At 42.6% G+C, this 20,658-nt stretch overlaps 1 protein-coding gene across 1 annotated transcript in view; it reads left to right on the plus strand.

Moving 5' to 3' along the window:
* LOC126175402 (large neutral amino acids transporter small subunit 1) overlaps positions 1-20,658 on the plus strand; it is a 386,698-nt gene that overhangs the window by 294,248 nt on the left and 71,792 nt on the right. Inside the window, exon 3 of the mRNA XM_049922194.1 lies at positions 19,587-19,712. Coding sequence (XP_049778151.1) covers positions 19,587-19,712 — 126 coding nt within the window. The remainder of the gene's footprint in view (positions 1-19,586; positions 19,713-20,658) is intronic.

Consider the following 20,658-nt stretch of genomic DNA (forward strand, 5'->3'; position numbering starts at 1 on the left):
ATCTCTGTAACGCTCTCGCGCGAACTAAACGATCCCATGACGAAACGAGCTGCTCTTGGTTGGATCTTCTCTATATCTTACCGTTAAAGGTCTCAGATTGATGAACAATTCTCTAGAACTGTTCAGTGACGACCTAACATTATTGGCCGATGATTAACAATGTATTTTATGAATATCTTATAGCTTTATTTTCTAAGTTACTAGTTGTCGTCGTCGTCGTCGTCGTCTTCAATCCGAAGACTGGACTGATGCATTTCCACACGCTACTTTACCCTGTGGAAGCCTCTTCATGTCTGAATAACTGCTGTGACCCACATCCATTTGAATCTGCTTACTGCACTTGTCTGTTGGCCTTCCTCTGCAATTTTTACCATCCCCCCCTCCCGCCCACACATACTCCCCTCCAACACTATTGTAAATTAACGTTTCCTTGATGATGTCTCAGAATGTGCCCTTTCTACCGGTCCCATCTTTTAGTCGAGTTATGCCACAAATTTCATTTCTCACCATTTATATCCAGTGCGTCCTCATCTGTTACGCGATCTACCCAACTTATCTTCAGCATTCTTCTGTAGCACATTTCAGAAGCTTCCATTCCCTTTTTACCTGTCCTGTTTATCATCCCTTATTTTATTTTTGTACAAGTCTACACTCAAGACTCCACTTAAAAAAAAAAGAGCTTCCTAACACTTAAATGCTAACAATTTTTTCTTCTTCAGAAACACTTTTCTTGCTATTGGCAACCTAATTTTGTATCCTCTCTACTTCGGCCATCATCTGTTATCCTACTGCCGAAAGAGCAAAACTCATCTAGCACTCTTAGTGTCTCATTTCCTAATCTAATTTCATCAGCAATGCCTCATTTAATTCGACTGCATTCCATGACATTTGTTTTGCTTTTGTTAATGTTCATCTTATACTTCCTTTCTAGACATTGTCAGTTCCGTTCAACTGTACTTCGAAGTTCTTTGCTGCCTCTGAAAGAATTAAAGCGTCATTGTGAAAACCTCTATGTTTTTGTTTCTACTCCATAAGTTTTAATTCCTTCTCTAAATTTTTCATCGTTTTACTTTAGTGCTTGCTCAGTAAGCAGATTAAATAACATTGTGGATACGTTACAACCCTGTCTCATTCCCTTCTCATTCCCTTCTCAATTACTGCTCACCTTCCATGCTCATCGAAGCTTATAGCTGCTGTCTGGGTTCTCTATACGTTGTTTACGACAGAAACCAGGTGGCAGTTACCTAGTGTAAACCGAATTTGTTTCGCAAACACGGGTTAAAACAAGTGTCAGACGATTACTACGCGAATTCTTCATTTCATTTCTTGATTGCGTGACTTCTTCTGTAACGTTCAGCCAGAATATTATGACCGCCGACCTACTGTCGATATAAACCCGTCCAGGCGACAGCAGTGTTACCTGACGGAGGAATAGCTGCTAGTCGGACACACGCACCGTGCGTATAGTGAGTGTGCTGTCCGTGTGTAGAATGGGGGAGGCGCGCTATCTATCTGCGTTTGACCTCGGGCTGATTTTAATGGCTCGGGGGAAACTGCACGGTGTTCGAGGAGTGCTATGGTGAGTGTCTTCAACACGTGGTGAAATCAAAGTGAAACAATGCCAGACGTCGTGGGGTTGCGCAAAGACGCCTCATTATAGATGTCGGAAATAGTAGGTTGGGCAAACTGGTAAAACAGGACAGGCGGCGAACTGTGGCGGAACTAACTTCAGACTTCAATGCTGGGCAGAGCGTAAGTGTGCCTGAGCGCACAGTGCACCGAACACTCCTAGCGATGGGCCACCGCACGCGACGACCAACGTATGTGCCAATGTTAACACAATGACATCGGCAACTACAACTGAAATGGGCACGTGATCATCCGCACTAGACGTTGGCGCTGTGGCAGAACTTTACGTGGTCTGATGAATCCGGACACCACCTTCATCTTGCCGATGGGAGGGCGCGAATCCGTCGTCTTCCAGTGGAACAGCTCCTTGACGCCTGTACTGCGGGACGGAGACAAGCTGCCGGCGGGCCCATCATCCGGGGAACATTAACGTGGATATCCTTGGGACCATTGGAGATTGTGCAAGGGACCATGACGGCCGAGGTGTATCATACACTGGTTGCAGACCACGTAAACCCCTTCATGACGATCTGTTTCTCGACGTCAGTGGCATTTTTCAACAAAACAGTGCGGTATCTCACAAAGCCAGGATTGTGGTGGAGGTGTTCGAGGAACACAGTGGTGAGTTCCAATTGATGTGCTGGCTTACCAGCAAATCTGGGATGTGACTGAACGTGGCGTCAGAGCTCATCGCGCCCTCTCTGCAAATTACGGTCTGTGTGTGTGTGTGTGTGTGTGTGTGTGTGTGTGTGTGTGTGTGTGTGTGTGTCTGCCTGCCTGTACGCGCGAATGTGGTGCCAACTCCCTCCAGCCATGGCCTGATTGCTTCCAAGCCACAACCCGTCGCCGCTGTTGCCTGTGCCAAAGTTGGACATACCGGCTATTAGGTAGGTGGTCATAATGTTCTGGCTGATAAGTGTATGCTCGCCTTTCTGCCGACGTTGCTAACGTACTCCGAAGCGGGGCACTTCGACCTGAAAGTCTGGGATTGAACAGCGGTTTTCGGAAAATTTTCACCACCAGGTTTTGGCAAGCAAAGGCAGTAGATGCAACCGAATTCTTGGCTGCTTCATTGGCTTGAGGCAGGGGACCGAACAAAGAGATCGTCGGTCCCATTGGATTGGGGAAGGATGGGGAAGGAAGGCGGTCGTTCTCTTTTTTAAAGGAACCATTCCGGCATTTGTCTGAAGACTTAAGATGCGATATGAAATAGGAAGTGCAGTGAGATCACGGAAAGCCTAAATCAGGAGGCCGGACGCGGGTTTGAACCGTTTTCATCCAGAATGCGAATCCACTGTGCTAACCACTGCATCACCTCGCTCGGTCACGCGAACTGTTGGTCATAAGTGCTTCTGCAATGTTCTTCCTCGCAGTCCGTCGTGCAGAATTTTATTAGGAGACAGGTTGCAAACTCAGGCTGCACTTTATTGATGATTGTGGATAAAGCACACGTGATCGATTTCGGAATAAACGTTCCGTCATCTGAAAAACAAATCGTATCTGCGTCGAGGCAATGAAATCCGTCTGTGCGTGGATGACTGATAATCACCGGTATGCTACCATACTACTTTATCAAGCAAGTAAAATTATGTAATTTTATGGGTAAAGTTTGTTTACGACACATACGAAACTCAAAACTGACCGTGGAGCATAAAAGTCTTTCTGGAGAAAAGGTGCTGTGGCTTCCCTAGCACTCCGTCTGCCAGCAAATTCCATAATGTAGGTATTTAATTTTAGTATGACACCTTATAATTCATATTTAATCAGGAAAAAAGTCATCTTACAACACTGACTTCGTACATGGCGTGCGCGTTAAGTGGATCTCTCTCCAGCTGCAGTGTCCACCATACGTGTGTAATAGGAATATATATATATGTATGTATGTATGTATGTATGTGTGTGTGTGTGTGTGTGTGTGTGTGTGTGTGTGTGTGTGTAATAATAATGCCACGTACGTCCACAAACCTACCAACAAACTGTCGGATCCCTGATATGCAGAATCACTCATGTATTTCGTTCCAAAAACGGACAAACAAGCTATTAAACTATTGGTGCTTCAGTGTATGTATCATCTGATGAATCGAAACCGGTCATGGTGAATAAAAATTGGAGAATTACAAAAGGCGATTGGTTGCAGCAATTTCTTGAAACCTTTATTCACCGCAATCGCAGTGTTCCGCATCCATAAAGGATAAACGTTTTACTTTTAGAAAAGATCCTGAAAATGTAAGACATCTTACGAACCAGAGAACGTTTTGTGGACACGCAGCGATGCTACGTTTCACTCCAGTGAGAGTAGAACTAGGTGTGTACCTGTCCCCGCGCTGCTGATACTATCTTTACGCTGCGTCTAGTGTGTCTAGTGTGTACAGTAGATAGAGTTCCCCCCTCATAACTGGGTTTCTTGGTACACATGAACTTCGCACAGCGGTTTGCCGCATGGACTTCATCCTCACGGGCAACTGAGGGGCTCACTGTCCCTGCACCACCATACCAAAGCTCCAGCCATCACAATGTACGAGGGCACTGCGTGCGCGTGTCGCCTCGTATCGTTTAAATATCTAAAGGATAAAACTAAAATGCGATATCAAATGGGGCGTGCAGTGCACCTACAATACTTGGACCAATTACAGACTATTGCTCCAAAGTTTGTAGTCAGTATGAAGGAGGTATGGATCGTTCAGTAATGCGAGAAACTGAAGCACCTTATGCAACCAGCAAAGCACAAACGTCACGTAGGCTGCCTACATCATAGTGAGGCACACTTTTCATGGCTTTCATTTTTGTACAGCCGCTTTCACGCTTGTTCAGGAAGGAATTTCAATAAATCAGTATAGTTACATTTCCTTTCGACGCAAAAAATGTCATTTGGGCATTTCTCGTAGCCTGAATAATAGTCGAAACATCCACCAAACCCCGTCATTGGGCAAGGAAACCTCTCACTTCTTAATGCCCTGTTGTTTTTTCTTTTTTTTTTTCAGCTCATGCTGCGGTTCCGGAATCAGTTTCACCCGATCAGACATGCTCACCTGATCTAAGTGTAAAATAAAATAGAGACACTGAGACGAAAGAAAAGTTCCACAGCCACGTCTCGCGTTCCTGGACATGCTTGGCTGACCACGGCCCGTGCTCTTGCAGTTTCCACTCCGCCCCCTATCTAACTTCTTCGGTCCTTTTACTTGCAAATTTCACCAGAGAGACCTTTTCTGTAAATTTCGCCATCTTGTTTTGCATCGAAAAGTGCACAGTAGCACCAAGACATAATTAAATTTGTCTTTAGATGAGGTTTTGAGTTACCTGTGACAGAAGATGTAGACTGCTGTGATAAAGTAACGGCGAAATTCTGACATGTAGTTATTTCAACGTGCTAGCCGTTTATTCATAGTTTCTTTCATTTTTAAATTAATTTATTTCTTATTTTCATTCTTTGTATTCTGATCGTTTTCCGGCTCCTTTATCCTATGATGCCCTCTTCTCTACTCTCCCCACCCCCTACTAATAAACGCCACCAGTATCAATAAAATTACTAATGAAATGCATTTATCATTTAAACTCTAAAAGTCTCCGGTCTTCGCAGAAATATTTTCACTATCCACAAATATTAACAGTTCCTAACACGGGTTACCCGTCTAAATGTATAATTACGCGTTTTGTTTACAAGCTCATAGGAGTAATGGTTCTGGAAGCGAGACTTGTGATGACTCATACAGTCAAGATTGTTCATACATGACTTCTGTTGGTATATGTTAACCACTTCAGATCTACCAGCAGAGGAATGTGTTTATCCTTCTAATACTTCTGTTTCATTAAATCATTGACCAATAAGGTTAAGAAAATATAATTGTTTAAAAACATTATTGGCTAGATTTTCCAAAAAAACGATGTCGTATACCACACACTGAGGAGCAAGGAGAGCAAATTATAAAAATGGAGTTGAGTAATATACTGACTCCACACACTGAAGAGGCAAAGAAACTGGTACACCTGCCTAATATCATGTAGGGCCCCCACGAGCACGCAGAAGTGCTTCAACACGACGTGGCATAGACTCGACTAATGTCTGAGGTAGTGCAGCAGGAAATTGACACCACGAATCCTGCAGGGGTTCATGAAAAGAGAATCAGTATATAGAAATTACTTAATTACATCATTGTACTTGGAAAAATAGCTATACTTTCATGTAGAGGACATTCTGTGCATTCCAAGATAGCGACGGTATGACATCTTAATAGAGATCGCAGTACGTATCACAGTACGTATGAATGGCATCGGGTTTGTTCACGTTGAAATAAAAAAATCTCTGCTTTGATGTATTTTATGAAGTGCTGGGGTGAGTGATCCTCCTTCGCTTCGAAAACTGCTTCTTCAGAAACTGGTGCACGTGGCACGGGCCCAAACACTTCAGTATGGTGCCAAGGAGGATTGCTTCGCCGATGTGGCAGAAATATTTGTGGATCCGTCACGTCTGAGTCGCCGTCAGACGACAAAACTACACATCCGGTGTCAATAGGCGGGACAGAGGTGCATCACCCTCAGCATCGCTTGACATTACATTAAGTTCTGATAGATTACTGTCAAAGCCGAATGGTTTCTTAAACTCGTAACGCATCTGATCTTCTGATACGAAGGAAAATTTTTAACTACTTTATCTTCAATCAAGTCATTAGACTTTTATTATTATTATTCAAAATACATTAAATTGTCAAGACTTAATCACGCATTACTGCTGAATATGTACAAGCTGAAAAAAATGTTTTTACGAGATACAAATCCACGCACACGTGAAACTCGGGCAGCAAAATACTGAAAAATGTTATCTTGGTGCTACAAGGGGAGTAATATTCCATTAAGAGTCTGTTGATAATAAAACAGCATCGGTTCAAGATAGTTAGGACGTGAATAAATGAATAAAAACGCCCACTTACAGAATCTCGATATCGTTTTCCGGTTCTTCCACTGCAGACTTTAGGAAAACGATAACTACTTCAATAATTGGTCATCATTGCGCTGAAACTTGCTGTGGTAGATCGTGATGCATCGCAGAAGGTGAGAAAACTATTGGCATGTGTATCTTTGGCGTTACATGGGTTCTGTACGCAGGCAAATGTTACCAGTTTCGTGTGTCCTATACGAGACGCGGGACGTGAGGAGATTAAAGATATCGTGCTGACGAACAGTAATCACTCCCCGAACTCTCTAAACGAGCAACTATCGATTCTGAGGAGTTCAGCGATATTAAAGTACTCTTACAAAGTTTCAACATTTTTTCTCAAAAACAGGTGTATTAGTCGTACACAAATGTAATCTGTTGGCATGGGAAAATTAGAAACCAGAACCCAAGCATTAAATATACCAAAAGAAAGTGAATGTTGGTTTTCCTATTTGTGTAGAGTCTCATTTAGAAGTATTTAAAAGTGTTGTGAGGCAGGTAGACGGGAAGAAGTGGAGCAGCAGAAAAAGAGTGGGTGCCATTGTGGCAGCCGGGCCTGCTCTTTGTGGGCCTCGCTGGTTGGGCACCGGCCAGGGAGATAGAGCGCCCTCAGCAGCTGCTGCTAATGGATCCCCCCCTTCACCTCGCGATGGTGGGTGCTGGCGACATTAAAGGAGACATTACTACCGGTAACGCACGGGCTCTGTTCTGCAGATATCCTTACCACTGGTGCTTTGGCAGCGTCTGTAGAGCCCCTGCTCTTAGGAGCGTCCTGCTTCATAACGTTAAGCGACTGTCTGGTCAAGATAGACTGCTCGAGGTGGGTTTGTGTCACGCACCAGCGTGTAAAAGTCGATTCAGACACTCCACAAAGCATTTTAAATGGCTGAATTCACACAGGCCATCAACCACACGGGACGTCATTCTGGCGTTTTCTCAGCACGAAGTTTCTGTCGATGTTTTGGAGACAGTGTCATCGACATATATCTTCATACTCTACAAACCACTGTCAAGGGCATAACACAGGATACTTCCCACTGTACCAGTTATTAGGCCTTTTCCCCGTTCCATTCACGTATGGAGCGCAGGAAGAATTAATGTATAACTGCCTCCGTGCGTGCTGTAATTAATCTTACGTTGTCCTCACGATCACTACGGGAAAGGTGCGTAAGGAATTGTAATATATTCCTAGAGTCATCATTTAAAGCTGGTTGTTGACTCCATCTCCATCTGCGAGTTCAACTCCTTCACCATCTTTGTGACACTCTCCCACTGGTCAAACAAACCTGTGGCCTTCATCCTTCCCTTCTATGTATACATTTAACGTTTCATGTTAGTTCTACTTAGTACGGATCTCGCACCTTTGAGGAATACAGTTATCCTAGGATAGGTAGCTCGAGTGATCTGTAAGCAATCTCCTTTGCAGATTGATAGCGATTCTCTAGTACTCTATCGATGAACTGCAGTCAGTCACCTGCTTTACAGACGACTGAGCCTTTGTGAATGTTCCATTTCGCATGAGCTGACCGAGTCCAAACGTGGCTCATTGATGTTGTAGGATATTAAATTTAAATTTAGCAGTTCTGAAAATTTAAAGCAAGTTGTCAGTTTTTGCACCATTTTGAAATATTATCAAGATATTACTGAATATTTGTGCAGTTTTTTCACACAGCGATTCATTCTCGATAATTGCATCAAATGAGAAAAGTCTGAGGTTACTACTAATGTCTGCAATGTTACAAATACAGGGTGTACATAAAGTCCGGGAACACTTTCAATTATTTATTGCACAAGAACCGAACATTGTACAGATATCATACATATGTCATTTTGAAGAGAAACCCTGAAAGCTTTTTTCATGTATACCACCACATCGTAGTTTGGTAATTTGCCGATAGTCAGCGCTAATCGCAAACATAGCGAGTTCAGGTGCGGAGCGAGCTTTTTGTGTGTTGGAGTTCGACAAAAACAAGTGTGGTACAGCTGTTAAACGGATGTTTAGAACCAAGTACGGTAAGAAGCCACCAACAAGGAAGGCCATTTACCACTGGCACAACAAATTCGTTACGGCGGGTTGTTTGTGCACGACAAAGAGAAGTTGAGGTTCCACTGTGAGCGAAGTCTATGTGGAGCGAGTACGAAGACATTCATAAGGAGTCAAAAGAAATCGGTGCGTCGTGCATCCCGTGAACCTGAAATCTCCGTTCATCTTTCAGCAGGATGGGGCTCCACACCATTTTCATCGCGAAGTTCGTGGGTACCTGAAAACGGATCACCAGATCTCACGCCGAGTTACTTTTTTCTGTGGGGACACATTGAAGATCTGGTGTATGAACCGCCTCTACCACGTGATGTAGCAGAGCTCCGAGAGAGAATACGGGAAGCGACTGCCACAGTCGACGATGCCCTGCTGGAAAGGGGATGGCAAGAATTCGTTACCGTATTGACGTCTGCCAGGTCACTCCTGGTTTACATATCGAATGTTTGTAAAAAAATTTCAGAGTTTCTCTTCAAAAATGTAATATGCATGACATCTGTACAACGTTTAGTTCTTGTGCAATAAATAATTGAAAGTATCCCTGGACTTTATTTATATAACACGAACATCAGGAGTCCCAATAAACTTCCTTGTGGCACACAGAAAGTTATTTCTGCAGCTGTCGACCATTCTCCATCCAAGTTAACACGCTGCGTCCACCATACCCAGAAGTTCTCAATTCAGTCACAACTTTCACTTGGTACCCCACACTATCTGCTTTTACTTTGGTACTTTGTTTGTCCCTGTCTCGTCCATGGGTGTCTTGACAACAGCTTTGGTTTCGCTAACAGCCCTTCCATATGGCCAGAATTTCTTTGGTTTTTGTGAGAGATCCTTCGTTAATGTTCTGCTTTAGCAGTCGTTTAAGGCTGACGCATTGTCCTCCTGAAAGCCAAATGTGCTTCATTCAACATCTGTATGTAGCCCTGTACTTTGGTTTACACCTATTATGCTGGAGTCGCTATTTCCTTTGAACACTTTTTGTAGTGATTGTATGCCATGGAGGGTCCTATAATAGACTGTTCAGCTAGATAGATATCCGTCAAGTGCATGGTCAAATATTCTTCTAAATCTGAGCAGAATTTCTTCTGCATGCTCCTCTCCAGAGACAAATTTCAGTGTTCGTTATGAGATAAGATACTAATGCTTCCTTTATCTAGTTCGCTGAACATATAAATCCTTCTACTTTTCTTAGTTAGTCTTCGTGTTTTGGAAACATTGTTGCTACAACTGCTTGGATATTTTCAAAGAGATCAGGTTTGTCTGTTGCTGTTACATCGAATAAACGCTCTACAACAAACTTTAAAAAAAGAAAAGGAACGGAATGGATAAGGTGAAACGGTCTTACGTGTTGTCTCCTAAATACTATTAGATGTGTTCCTTTGTGTTTATTTTCTCTCGCGAATAAAAGACTATTTTGAAATGTCTGGGCAAGACTTGTCCTATTATTTCACTGGTTAGCAGTTCACCTTACGTATTTTGCCAAGAACATCGTTTATGAAGTTTTGCCATTTCTAGTTCCTTCATTCTTGAAACTATATTCCTACTTTTTGTATAACGGATCTCATAATCTCACTCTCACCATTCGGTAGTGGGCTAAACGAACTGACGTTGGCTTCACGACCTGTCCAGTGTGAACACACCACCACCTTGCAATAAAGTCATCTGCCGGTCCGGTAAGAATCGGCCTTATCTCGCATATAAGCCTGAAGAACACCTTCTGAATTAAATACTGCGAGATTGTGACCCTAGAAAATCAGGAATGCAGTAAAATCTCAGGAGCGACATTTACTCCGCTCCGTTTGCCACGAAGGCCGCAAATTGGCGTGCGATACGTAGCACCTGGCCGACTGAATAGTGCCGCAGCGCCCCTGTGGGATAGGCAACCAGCCTAGTGCTTCCGCGTCACAGGAAGCAGAAGGCGTTGGGGATCCAGGAAATCTCGGCAGTCCCGTGTTTTCCTTATTTACGGGAGATACCGGCTCTCGACGTCGTGTTGCCTGTTAAGTCACTACGCATTGTTTAAAACGCTGTCACCGTCTGGACTAGGGTTTGCTCATGCTTTATGCCGTTTCACGACCCGTCTATCACTGACGTCAGACCTATTGTTAAAGGAAGTTGTATTAGCTATTGCGATACTGGTGGAGGCGACATTCAGCATGAAAGCGGGCAGACGCATCCCACATATCATCACAATCTTCTGGAGTCCACGATCTCTTCCAAAAAATAACAACATTGGTATTGCTGCTTTTATTCGGTCCTTGGTCATTGCGATCTCCCTCAGCAATATCTGAAAATTACCTTATTTTGGTCCTTGTATCTTTATAAGATAAGGTCTACATGAAGCAGTTACTGCACCTCTTCGAGAATGCCCGATGAGCATGAGACCTTGCTGGGGACATTCCGGTGGTAGCAAAGTAGCTCAAGTATTCAGAGGTTTAGCCTTGCGTGTGACATTCACTTAGTGCTTTCTTCAGATAAGAGGAGGATCTGCACCTGGAAGAAACCCTACGACCACATCATAAAAAGTGCATCAGAATCAGAGAATCAAGTTAAATGCAACCATTTCTCTCAAGTCTGAATGGCGAGCAAGAAAATCTAGCGGAATCTTTGCAGAAATAAATGTAGCGGGACTTTGGTTTGAGAAATACTATCAGAACTAGTAACTATCGTGTTCTACAGAGGTTTGGGCGAGAAAAAACTTTCACCTCATGCTCGGGTTGGTAAGCTGAGAAGTAAACAGTGAGGCAGTTATCTCTGTTGTTAATCTCTTAAGTTTTGTAACTTTGAATGGTATTCAGTTCGTAAAACTAAATTTTTCCTAAAATTAACGTGTTATTTACTTTTGGGATTTTTAAACTCAGTTTTCTGCAAAATACAAGACGTTTTTGTTACCCAAACCTGTTTCGATAGCTATGTGTCATCTTCTGTAGTTTTCAATTTATACCTGTAAAAATGTTATACAAAGTTCGTTCTGTTTTAGTTCTAAAAATTATAACGCGTTAGTGTTTTTACATTTTTGTTTCGAGTGCTCTCATGAAATACCATTCGTTTTGAAAGTGGATTTCTACAGGTCGGCCTGCGTTTATACCTTTTTATGGTTTGACAACTGCTCACTTGCAAAGCAGTCGAAAAAAACACCTGACATGTGCCACTGGATAACGGCCTTGGGAGTCGAAACAGGACTTGGTTTTTAAAGTAAAAAGAAAACTGCAACAGCCGCTGGCATTTTATTCAAAAATATCTCTACAGTTGCGGAACCTGCGTCGATATGCTCCACGTGCTCGACAAGAAATTTGCACTTCATCCTTATATGGTATTAAAAGTTTTCAAGTAAAAAAAACCTAATTTTGTAGTAAACTTAGGTCGCGATACTCATGGAGAGACGCTATTTTTTTTATCGCCCCTAACTTGTTCATCATTTTGTTTTTGTCGAGCGGGGCACAAATTCTGAATATCTCTAGCGAGTTTTCATTGTGCGTTTGAAGGGGCAGAAACTACTTTCTTTGTGTGTGTGTGTGTGTGTGTGTGTGTGTGTGTGTGTGTGTGTGTGTGTGTGTGTCTTGCCCTGCAAATGAAAGCATTTCCCGTTTAATTAAATCATTTATTCAAAACATTGCTTCTCTACCCCGGACTGAGGACAGAATTTCGCACAAATTCGCGAAACGCTTAACTACTCGTACTTCTGCACTGTGGTCAGATGTTGCAAAATCTTTTGACTAACTTTGCCGGGAGCGTGGACGAATTTCATTGTTTTAGTCAGGTTTCCTGCCGCCTTCGTTATTGGAGAAGACAGAGAAACCAACATTACCACCCAATAATTTCCCTGTACTAAGAAGACGTACGAGCTATCACTGTGAAGCGTGGACCAGGTCACACAATTGAAACCGTGGCTACAAAAAACTCTAGGTCTACAAGGTTTTCAACTAATTAAGCAAATAATCACCCGGGTAATTGCACAGGGAGTGATAAAGACTTTTCTCGATGGGGAGATAGTGTTCTAGATGCTAAACAATGTAATTTGCATGTTATCAGTTTGAAGTATAGTAATAGGAAACAGCATATTTTAACTGTGGTGACAAAGTTTCGTCGTGATACTTTTCTTCCATTTGTGAACTGACTACCAAGTTACTTTTAGAATATCAGAGCAATTGTTGCTCAGAAGAAAACGTGTACACCATAAAATGTGGTCTCAGTTTCGAAAATAAAACAGCAAAAAACATTTCATAATCATATGTTTAAAAATGCAGCAACTAACCCATATCAGCCACTCACTATAAATTTCTGTTGGATAGATTTTCCATGCTTTACGAAAAATGCCATTCTACTACGTGTCAGGGTTGTTTTACAAAAGGGCCCCTTTGTATGCGCAGTACCTTTGACGCACCAGGTGTCGCTGTTAGCACTCTGCCTGTCCATCTGTTACCTTTCTCAAACTACTGAAATAGATGTTAGTTTTACAGCTCGACAAACAGCAACCTCGAAACAATATTTGTGCGCTCGCAACTCTCGTAACTGCGTGCACAGGTGGCAGTCCGTTTCTGCACTTATCTTCATAGCGGAAAACGTGTGTTCGCCATTACGACTCTTCTGCGTGTTAACATATGATCCGAAAATAGACGAGAAAGCCGCCGCAACGTAGCTTACGTGCAAATTTCTTCAGACAACCACATTATTTTGAGCCACCAACGTAAATCGCAGTTTACTGCGAACTCTGGTGGAATCAAAAAGTACTCTTAGTGATAAACATCTTAAGTTTCCTGGTCATACCTTCGACGATCTGCATTATCTTCTGTCACGAAACTCCAAGAAACACTGTTCTTGTGCAGCTGCGATATCAAGGAAATTTAATGAACTTAATAAACGTAGTCAGTGGGCCTCATCGACCAAAATCATAGGTCTCGAGACTATAGAACAACTCTGGAAGTGGGAGTCGCGAGTTCTAGTCCCGGCTGTGAAAACGACCCTTTGGGTCTGTGTCTACCAGTTGAACGTCTTTTAGTTGTACGAGGCAGCTTAAAAAGTGCCCAAAACTGGAAATAGAGGGTCTATGTAAGACTCGCATAGTATAGTTCTGAATGAAAACATGTTTAAGAACACTATCGGGAATGTTTTTTTCCCATGCTGGACTTGATCTACATGGCTGTTATTCAATTAAGAATAATTTATAGAGAACGCAACCTGCAACGAACACTTAAAAATCTTTATTTTGCTGTCCATGACCGCTTTTAGGCTATAATGCCCATTTTCAGATTGCCACACTTCCTTCAACACAGTATCGTAGTGTCCAGTAACATTTCGTCCTCACCTATACCGCATAAGAATATTTGCAAAGCTAGCCTCCCTTTATCTGCAATGTTTGACTTTTCTAAAGGATAAAAAAAACATGCTGATATGTTACAGTTGCTTATATATGAATTGGGTGACTTGTGTGCACTTACCTTTGCCTTAGTGAACGCCGTTTCACCTCATTTTTCTTCTTATATGTTTCTGGGAGAATGCACACATACATCGCACAAAAAACCGTGGCACGTAATCACTTCACAAATTCTCCAAGTCAGTTGTAGCTTTGGACATCTGCTTTTATATTTAATATTTTCGTTTACAATGTAAAGATTACCCACTAACAAAGTTATCACAATTTCCCAACAAGCAAAGATCTCAACTACCCGCCCGGGTAGCCGCGCGCGTTAAACCACCGCTTCAAGACGGGGAGTTGTCACGGCTCATGGTCGAATCTGCCCGGCTGACTGACGATGAGGGTCGGTGTACCGGCCAGCCTGGATGTGGTTTTTAGGCGGTTTCCCACATTCCAGTAGGTGAATACCGGGCTGGTACCCAAGTCTCGCCCCAATCACACGATTCGCAAACATTTAGAAAACTTTCGCTCACTTTTACTTGAAAAACCCAACACGTAGATAGCTGGGGCACACCATACACACATTCCGTCCCGCGGAAGGGGACGGGTGGGGGCGGTAACGGGGTGGTGGCCGAAAGGTATCAGGCCACCCATTAAATTAACTAGTTACGCAGTTCGCAAATATTTATAAAACTTTCGCTTGTGACTTCTCTTAAATTTATTCTGGTTCTGACTGCTGAATTAATGTACCCGGGTTCGATTCCCGGCGGGGTCAGGGATTTTCTCTGCCTCGTGATGACTGGGTGTTGTGTGATGTCCTTATGTCAGTTAGGTTTAAGTAGTTCTAAGTTCTAGGGGACTGATGACCATAGATGTTAAGTCCCATAGTGCTCAGAGCCATTTGAACCATTTTTGAATTAATGTAAGCGTATGTTGTAAATGTAATACGAAAGCAAAGTGTTGTTCAAAGTCATGTGCATTATTTATGCGAACCATCCACAACTTAATTTCAAAAATATTGTGAGCCAAGTGGCATATGTTCAAAAAATGGTTCAAATGGCTCTGAGCACTGTGGGACTTAACAGCTGAGGTCATCAGCCCCCTAGAACTTAAAACTACTTAAACCTAACTAACCTAAGGACATCACACACATCCATGCCCGAGGCAGGATTTGAACCTGCGACCATAGCGGTCGCGCGGTTCCAGACAAGCGCCTAGAACCGCTCGGGCACCTCGGCCGGCTGGCATATGTTAAAGACGAGGTTTTTGTGAGACAGTTCTGAGTCGGCTTCACCGACATTTTACGTACCCACAGCAATCTGCTGTTTTCGACATTAGGTTAAAGTAGTTCGATGATTTTCCTGATAGGCGACACGGTCAGATATTTTCAGTGACCTTATTTAAATCCCACAAGCCGAAATCACAAGGAACTTTGGCTTGGAGTGGACCTATTTTATGAAAGACATTTATTAACACAGATTATGAAATGTTTTATCTGTTTAGCATATCATACGAAATAAAATGTTCTTGATAACAATTTATTAATCAAAGACACAGCACGATCACATTCCAGTTTTGTGTAGCATTTCATTGTTACAGCTAAATAGAAGTAATCATAATTTTCCACCACGTACAGTATTTAAGCGTGAGAAGCAAAATTTAAAATTTATTTATTTATTTATTTACTTATTTATTTATTTTTGTTTAGTTAGACGCTCAATTTCACATGCATAACACTACATGCAGACAGTTTGGGTACACACATTCCGTCCCGCGGGAACAGAGTGGCAACAGGAACAGCATACTGCCACCCCTTAACCATGCCAAATCAGCTCATAACCATGCCGACCTTGCACTATTATCTAATGTCAGCAAAGAGTACGTCTAGGAGGCAGAAATGTTAACAACAACAGAAAGAATACGTCATCTACAATGATGGGCTTATTATTTAAGGACTGCAAGACGTCTTACAGAGAATTTTTTCGTTATTACCGAAGGAGTAACTGGCAGTGGAATTTTGACAAAACACGATAGGGTCATCAGAGTGCATATTCTAAGTTGTGCATATATGTACAGATCACTGGACAAACTTTACAGTTAAGTAATGTAACGTAGCCTTTTAAAATGAAATATATGAAATGAGGAAGTGATTTTTTTTAATGTTAATTGTTGGAGAGGTGGGACACATCACAATGACAACAGCAGAAGTATTATAATAATAGGGGCAGAGAGGTGCAGAATTTTATATCAGTGATAAAATCGGTACCCCTACTGCGTCGAATAGTATTAAGTTACGTGAGATGCTCAAATTATTGTGACAATCAGGCGCTGAAGTTATCGCTGGAAAGCGGGAAAGCTTGGTGATGCAGGACCGTGCTAATATTAAATTACAATGTAACAAATGGCTCGCATAATAATAGCATTGCGATTCGGACTTCGTAAAAAAGTAAAATTAGACTGCTGGCTCGATTTGTGAAAAAGTACGTTCGACAGAGCGATGATGGCGCGCGATCGTTGCGTCACCCAGCCACCCAGTTCCAACGGCCTAATTAACTGGAAACTTATAAATAGTTCACAGTTAGTAGAACAGGATCATGATAATTATGAATACGAATGAAACAAAGAGAATTTCCAACTGTAAAAGTGTATTACAAAATCAAATACAGAACCTCTTTCTGTGCACGTCCATTCGAGAGAGCAAACAAGGAGCAAAAGTCCAGAGTTCAAACAAGATTAAGTCGCACATAAGTTTTATTGGAAAACAGATTATTCACGAATTTTACATTGCTTTTATGCTGTATGCTAATGTGGTGCTCTCTGGAGGACAATTACATCCTTGGCTTTAAATAAAGATTCGTTACGGTAAGTACCTGAGGATGTTACAGCATATGAAAGGGGCAGTAATATATTTGCTCACTATGAGAATTCAGATTTAATTGGCTTGAGTCTGATGTCAAAACAGTATACATTTACGTAAGTGCAGTTACAACAGTTCATAGGAGGCTTGAAAGTTAATGTTTGGCCATAGATTCTTAGAATTACATAAGAATAGTGTGTTGATTTTGGTCCCCCTCCTATGGTAGAATTTAGTTAGAACAAGAACTATAGTGACCATTAATTCTAATAAAGCGATTATTTTTGAGAGCTCTGACTGGAGGGGGTCCATTGTTGGGCTAACAGCTCGAGGATGATTTGCACAAATTGTTACCAACTGAGAACGTATTGAAGTGATGCAAACTCTATACTAAAAAGACTAGTACCTCTCTGCCCTACGTAATGAAACCCTATATTTAACAATCAACTCTAAAAAAATGGCTCTGAGCACTATGGGACTCAACTGCTGTGGTCATAAGTCCCCTAGAACTTAGAACTACTTAAACCTAACTAACCTAAGGACAGCACACAACACCCAGCCATCACGAGGCAGAGAAAATCCCTGACCCCGCCGGGAATCGAACCCGGGAACCCGGGCGTGGGAAGCGAGAACGCTACCGCACGACCACGAGATACGGGCAATCAACTCTAAAACTGCGATTATAGTTCATCAGCTTTAGAATACTACAGAACAAACGGGAATTCGTGCCCGACCGGGACTCGAACCCGAATTTCCCGCATATCGCGAGCGGTCACCTTAACCGCTTCGGCTATCCGAGCACCCCTCCAGGAACCTCCTGACATTAAGACGGCCGGTCGCGAAAGCGTGAAACCCGGGTTCGTGTCCCGGGTCGGCGCAAATCTTCATTTGTTCTGAAATATTCTACAGCTTATTCGGTACTGCACGTCTAAGCATATTCAGATACATCCGGCGTAAAGTTCGGATATCCACGGCAGAAGCTCCATGGCTAATGTCGTCTTTCGGCCCCTGTATTGTGTGTGGTTTTGTTTCTTCAGGTGTCCTCACAGGAAATAATCACATGTTGTTAGATGCGGCGAACGTGGTGGCCACAAATGTTTGCTGACAGTTCGCTCCTCAGTGAAGACATCATGGATTCGTTCGAGCGATACCTTAGATGTGTGGCATGTTGCCCTATCTTGCTGGAAGAAGCAGTATTGTCTTTCATATTCAGTGAATGGAGCACAGAATGTATCAAAAATTGCCATATATGCAACCGTGTTGAGGGTAGTGTCAAAAACTATAGGCCCTATGACGCGCGTTTCCTGTTACACCGCACCAAACGCTGATTTTTTTTTTCCGTCACGGGGTGGTTTCTGGCACATAATATTAGGGTTCTCCGTTACCAAGTACCTCGTGTCCTCTAAATTCACATGACCGGAAAGATGAAATCATGCTTCTTCACTCTTTCTGTAACGGGAAGGGTCTAACAAACCATCGTTGAGGTTATTCAAAAACCATGCCCAGTAATCTATACGTTTCTGACTATCTTCCTCCTGTAATTGCTGCACAACCGCCACACGACATGGCTTCAAATTAAGACTCTTCAATATCCACTGACAAAGTCCTCCTCCTTAAATGCGCCTGTTGGGCCAATTTACATGTAAACTTTATATGCTCATCTTCTTCTGTGCAGATGCACAAACAGTGCATCCTCTTACGGGAATCGGCAGTAAAGCCGCGAGTAATGAGTATAATGGGCAGGGCACTATGAATATAGTGCGAGACAATAAGTTGCGTATTTGGGTCTCACGGGAGGCGTGCCAGAGATAAGCCCCTGCAGACACACTATCCTCTGTGTCCTCGGTGGCTCAGATGGACATCAGCGCGGTAGCTCATCGTGGTCGGTCAGAGGGTTGGCTGCCCTCTGTAATAAAAAAACTGACGTCAACGGCTCAACACTGAACTTGAACGGGTGTCCTGGCGCATCCGCACCGAACAAATGCTATGAACAACATCGAACAAAATGAGGAAAAAATAAAAAAGTGGTTTCTTTATAAAAAAAAGTTGGATAGAGCGTCTGCCATGTAAGCAGGAAATCCCGGGTTCGAGTCCCGGTCGGGGCACAAATTTTCAATGTCCCCGTTGACTTATATCGACGCCTGTATGCAGCTGGGGGTATTCATGTAATTGTAATTGCATATAAACTTGTTTGGGCTCTGAACAATCCTTCTTCGAATGTCTGTAATAACATCTGGTACGCGAACTGAAGGAATTGTTTGTCGTTTCAAGTTTTGCACAGTGCGCCAGTTTTTATACTGACTATGTGTTGCTCTCTTTGCTGGTAGTCTTTTGTCCGAATTCTTGACCCCTGAGAATTTCGCGAGTTTCTTTTATCGAACCAGTTTTCACAGCTGCTCCCATAATTTCAATTCTTTCGTCTATCGAGAAAGTCACTTTACAGAACGCAAAGAGAAACGTGTAACTTCACTGATAAAATAAACTGAAATGCTGACAGAAGAATGTTAACACTTATTGTGTAAAACTGTCTATTGTTGTAACTGTTTGCTTTATTTCAGGAGTCGGAAGACTGCATACGCATTCAAAGGGGAAGCGGGTTACTTTTAACTTCGGCATTCTGTGTAATCGCAGTTCGCGAGTTCATTCTTAGTTGAATACGGCTGTCGATCGTCAACGCAGTGTCTCCCAATGCGTTTCACTATATTTAATAGACTGATAATTACTGTATTCTGTTTCCGTAGCTGATGGCAGTGGGTATGTGTTTTTCGTGTTTCAGTGGTGCTGACGTTCGTCAACTGCTGGGACGTGAAGTGGGCGACGCGCGTGCAGGACGTGTTCACGTACGCCAAGCTTCTGGCGCTGTTCGTCATCATAGCCGCCGGCGGCTACCAACTCTGCCTAGGTGAGTACCTTCTGTAATGTACAGCTGCGATGCACCGCACAGAACCTCTTGTAACATGGTTCCGCAGCCTGTATGGGCTGTCGAAAGCCGGCCGCGGTGGCCGTGCGGTTCTAGGCGCTTCAGTCCGGAACCGCAGGACTGCTACGGTCGCAGGTTCGAATCCTGCCTCGGGCATGAATGTGTGTGATGTCCTTAGGTTAGTTAGGTTTAAGTAGTTCTAAGTTCTAGGGGACTGATGACCTCAGATATTAAGTCCCATAGTGCTCAGAGCCATTTGAACCATTTTTTTGGCTGTCGAAAGGGCGTCGATCTCCACTTCAGGCTGTAGAAGTATTTATAATATTGCAATTACGGCGTTACGCCACTTTCAAGCATCTACAAGCATGTGACACAACGTATCAGTGAAATATAGTAGAGTCAACAGTAGTATGACCAATAGACAAGGAAATGTGTTGACATAAATGTACTAATAAATATTCTATACCATATCACGGTGGAGTTGTAAGCAACCAAACTTTATAGGGTTGTGTACTGCTTTATAGCCTGTTAATAAATCATAAGCACATTAGTCATAGAGTGGACCATTTTAATCCATCATGAGGAATAAGTCGGGATAGAGATGAGACACAGCAAAATGTTTTAGATAAAAGCTAGTGGCAAAGAGGGTCACGCATTGCTACCAATAGCCGTGACATTGAACGTGATTTTCGAAGTAATTTGGAGGTTAAAATAATATTTTAAACTGAGAACCCTGATATTTGATTCAAAGTTTGAAAGAAGCTAAACATTTTACTTATAAAATGATACATTATTCAAGGTAATAGTTAGTTCAATGAAGGTCAAAAAAGCAAATATGTTTTTAATTCTGGTGGGGATTAGCTCGGAAAAGAGAAGGGATACAGCAAAATAGAATGTTAGATGGGTGGAAGGGGCCTTAGGGGTCATG

This window comes from Schistocerca cancellata, chromosome 3 (genome assembly GCF_023864275.1).
Source record: "Schistocerca cancellata isolate TAMUIC-IGC-003103 chromosome 3, iqSchCanc2.1, whole genome shotgun sequence".
NCBI lineage: Eukaryota > Metazoa > Arthropoda > Insecta > Orthoptera > Acrididae > Schistocerca > Schistocerca cancellata.